The sequence below is a fragment of the Morchella sextelata genome (assembly GCF_020137385.1).
Source record: "Morchella sextelata strain SCLS chromosome Unknown scls_23, whole genome shotgun sequence".
NCBI classification, from domain to species: domain Eukaryota; kingdom Fungi; phylum Ascomycota; class Pezizomycetes; order Pezizales; family Morchellaceae; genus Morchella; species Morchella sextelata.
In genome coordinates this window covers 1,319,717-1,324,062 of record NW_025408638.1, presented here as the reverse complement: position 1 = coordinate 1,324,062, position 4,346 = coordinate 1,319,717, and the positions used below count along the sequence as shown (strand labels likewise).

Genomic DNA, 4,346 nt, shown 5'->3' with positions numbered 1-4,346 from the left:
AAATAATTCCGGAACAAAACTCCATGATATACACCCCACGCAAAACCTCAAGTCCAACCAGAATCCAACCCAGAGAACAAACTCCCAGGCACGCAAGCCAAGACTGCATCCTCATACCATACAGGTCTCACTTGCTCATCCAGAACGCAAAGGGATGCACGAAACCTCCAACGTAACATCCATCACCGAGCCCGAGAAATTCTCCTCAGTCACCCGCGGCGCTTGGTTTTGCTGAAGAGTTCCTCCCACATCTCAACTGGATTATTGAGGTGACAAATATCCTGTTGAACCTCTTCAGTGCAGGAGTTGATGATCATAGCTGATCCCATACCAAGTCGCTTGTGGTAGTCGGCCGTTGCTGCGGTTCGGCGGGCGTGCAGCTGTTGTTCCTCCCCAAGGGTAATATTAAGACAATTTTCAGCCTGAAGCATAAACCTCATTGATGTGCGCCACTGAAGGTAATTGGAACCAGTGAGTTTATCAATTTCCCCATAGTTGCTCTCGTAAGGTAACTGGTTGTTGGTGGGAAGTTGATATGTGGCATAGTGGTTGTTGTGCAGCTGCGGTTGAGGTTAACCTTGTAGTTGTACGTTGTGGTTGCGGATCTTCCAAGTAACCACGGAGGAAGACCCTTGGCAAAGATGAATTCCGTGAAAATCCAAGCTACCGGAGATTTAACTCCCAGGCCCGGTCGAAAGTCCGAAATCAGACTGGTGACTCGATTTCGGTCGAGTATTGCGATTGATACCGTGTGGGTGCGTTGCTGCTGTTGCTACTATTGCGTGCATCTGATCACCGTTTGGTATTTACATGCAGTGTCGATCCGTTATTGCCATTGATTTTGGAAGAGGTGTTGTCCCGGTGAGGCTGGAGGGGGTCTAAGTGGCTAAAACAACAAAGAGAGATTAGACTGCTATAACGAGCGCTGTCCGGGCGTATAACCTGATGAACTAATGCGCTACAATAAGACGACTGATCTTGCTTGATGCCGCAATAAAGAGTGGGTTTAGGCCCATATATATAGCCGTAAAGATACATGCCAAGGAGTCCGATTGTAGAAAATGAGATACTGAACAGCCTTAGTCCTAAGAAACAACTCCCAGGTGCGGAAGTCAAGGTCGGTTTACCGCCACTGCCAGCCTTATATATAGCGGGATGTATCACAAAGAGGGTGCCTCCCACCGATGGAATGAGGTTATATATCCAGGGCACTGTAGCACACATCAACTTGACTACAGCACGTCAGCTCCTCAGGATTCCGCAAATCACGCATGAAAGATAAGTATGACCAGGCTCTGCGATATCGATAAGCGGTGGAATATAGAGTTAACGCCACTGTAATGAGCTGTGGGCTAAGACGATCCATCCGGGCTAATTTTCGGTAAGGTAGAGGCCGGAGATCTCTCTATGGGCGAGGTGATATTCCAGCCCGGACTAGGTAAGGAGCGCCATGCGAGAAAGACAGGTCTGGGTTGAGTGGGGCAGGATTTAACTCCATACATGGGTTGTATATTTAGAAATGGTTCATTTGGAGATGACTGATCAAGAAACCTCTGTGTTTGGTGGGCATGATGTACCTCCGAATAGGTGATCTAACCCACGGTTATTTACTTGCGCAGGCCGCAGGTTCTTTTCATAGACGGTCTAGGCCGAGTCTGTTTTTGGCTTGCCTTTGCGCCTCGGGATGCCTCAGCTATTGATATTAAAAAGCGCTCACAAAGATTATAGTTTTGATGGGAGCTCGAAGGTTTTTGGTGCCATAGGTCTTTTTTTACAAAGGGTTGGGCCCATGGGACAAGGTCGACATAGGATAAATTAGATCCTCCAACCCCTTTCCCACATTTCCCTGAGCTATAAAGAGACCAGATGTTAACTCAGGATTTAAACCCTGAGAACAAAACAAACAAGAAAGTTACCAGCGGAACGAGACGGGAAAGAAAGAGACTCGTCTAGACAGAGGCTAGAGGTAAGAAAGTTCCGTATGGAGGGCGTCTGCGTATCAGTAACCTGAAAAGAGCCATCTCCGATCAGGAGTAAGAGAGGCGTATCGAAGAGTCCTATTCTATATCTCACTAAATAAGACTATTCAATTAGCGGGGTGTGTGGGTTCTTCGAGCCTACCGCCAAATCATCCACACCATTCATCTGTACGTACCTCGTGGAACTCAAAAGTCGGACAGATGAAACGGCACCCGAAAGGGAGGGGGTAACTTTATTTTTAATCAGAAAGTTTATCTTTGATACCTTTTGGGCAGAGGTGGGATCCCGGTAGTATAGTGTATGGACGCCAGTGTTCTGGTTTTCTGGGTAAATCCATCCCAGACCGACTCCTATATCCGTGGGAGAGGAAGAACAAAAACAGAGAGAACCGCATGGCAGGACAGATTGAGGGAGACGCATGAGATGACTACATATGTGTCGACGGTACGTACATGTAGCTACACGTTATAGATCTTATCAACTCGACTAGGAACGTTGATACGGCGATTTCAATGATTCTCTCTACAATTGATTATTTATCTACATTATATGATTTACTATGTACATTCTGGAATATCTGTACGTTATCGATGTCAGGTACAAAAAGGACAAGACGGAAACGATTTTCTTTGCCACATAATTCCAAAATGAGAGCGAACACGAGAACGTAAGACCACGGGAACGTACGTAAGAACACAAGAAAGCAAGAACACATGAGCGCAAGAGCGCAAGAGCTAAAGCACGAGAACGCAAGAACGCAAAAATAGAAGGGAAAACTCTGTAACACTAACCTTAATATTACATGTAGGTATAATTGGTCGAGACCAATGTAAATACATGTACGTATCTTCTCCCATGGAAAATAATTTAGGGTGAGGGGGTTTTGTTGTGGATGGGAGCGTAGATGAATCCGAAATTATTAAACGACACGTAGAAAAGGATTTTCAAGATTTTGAAATCTGTACCCTCGATGTCCGTATTTTTAACCAATGAAACATTGTTACTATGTAGGATCAAGGAATAGGCGGGAACGTTTCTCACGAACTGAAGTCGGCGTAGCGGTCCCGCACGGCCAGCATCTTAATCGTGAATCTCTCGTAGGACTCGATTCTGAAGAGAAAGCTATTCTTAGAAATGATGACAGCGTGGTCATTACTACTTGGCTCTAATCCGCCGGTCATATATTAGTCAGAACAAACCAAAGCTGACCCACTCAAAACCGAGTTCAGAAGTCTCCTTTCAGCGGGTGTGCGTGGTCTAATGGTTAGGCTCTCAGCACTTATTACCCAACCCGTTACATCGGGCAGGAGGTTCAAATCCTCCGCCTGGTGGGAGTTAAATTAACTTTTTCTCCTTTTTTGTAAAATGTTTTACTACAGTTTTAGTTCTGTTAAGATGAATTACTTCAAGTAATGTATCTGTATGGCCCATAAAATTTGTTGTGAAATGTGCTGGACGTTTTATTCGTGTTTTTGAGCTTGTAAACGACTGGTATGGGATATTCGCAACTTAGTACAGTAACCGCACACCCCTCCCAAAACGTAACCATTTGTCACGATATCTCTAAAAATAGGCTTCGAAAAACCGATCAGTTCTTCCGGTTTCTAGACGCAGCGTGGTCGAGGTAAATACAATTCACCGCCATACATATTGACCTCGACATACTCACCCGTTAATTAAGTCCTGAGAATTCTTGGTAGGAACGACCTCATAAAATTTCTCAGGACTTAATTAACGCGCGAGTACGAGTACTTGCTCGTTAATTAAAAATTCCCACACAGAATTCCGACCTTTTACTTAACGCGTGAGTACTTCAATTATTGGTCTTCTATCCAGTCCAAATAGATGTACTTAAGTCTTATCATCTTTCACGCTCGAACCAAGTACCCTTGGTCAGGTAAACTACATGTCATATCAAAACCACATAGACACCGGGGCTCTTTGAGTGTGGGATATTTCCCACTCAATTGACTCAAGTCAAAACACGTACCAACCGGTAACGTGGCCTCTATGTATTTTGGGTTACGGCGCTCGACCGACAACTTGTGGCATGGATTATTACTTATGTATCTCTTTGCGATTCCTTCGTTTCGGCTGGGCGTAGGTGCTAAGTAAGATCTCAAGCTCAGGAGCTGATCTGGACCTATGGCGTGTCAAGGTACAGCCACTCTGCAAAAGTGTCCGTGATTCCGATTTCGGAGTGAGACCTTTCTCTATATGTAACCGTAGCGGACCATTAAATACCCCCAAGAGAAAACTTTCCCAGTAACCAATAGAGCCCGGAATCAATTAAGAATAAGATCAATGACCTATCTTCTTTTATATATAGCCACGAACTATATTATATATTTATTGTTGTTTTGAAT

The 4,346-nt window shown here is 44.7% G+C and overlaps 1 protein-coding gene across 1 annotated transcript; it reads right to left on the bottom strand.

Moving 5' to 3' along the window:
* Positions 1 to 209: 209 nt before the first annotated feature.
* On the bottom strand, positions 210 to 440 carry H6S33_007568 (uncharacterized protein; the record flags this gene model as incomplete). The annotated part of the gene is made up of 1 exon (XM_044838932.1): positions 210 to 440. One exon carries the CDS (start codon positions 438 to 440, stop codon positions 210 to 212), a length of 231 nt encoding a protein of 76 aa, XP_044689104.1.
* Between the last annotated feature and the right edge of the window lie 3,906 nt (positions 441 to 4,346).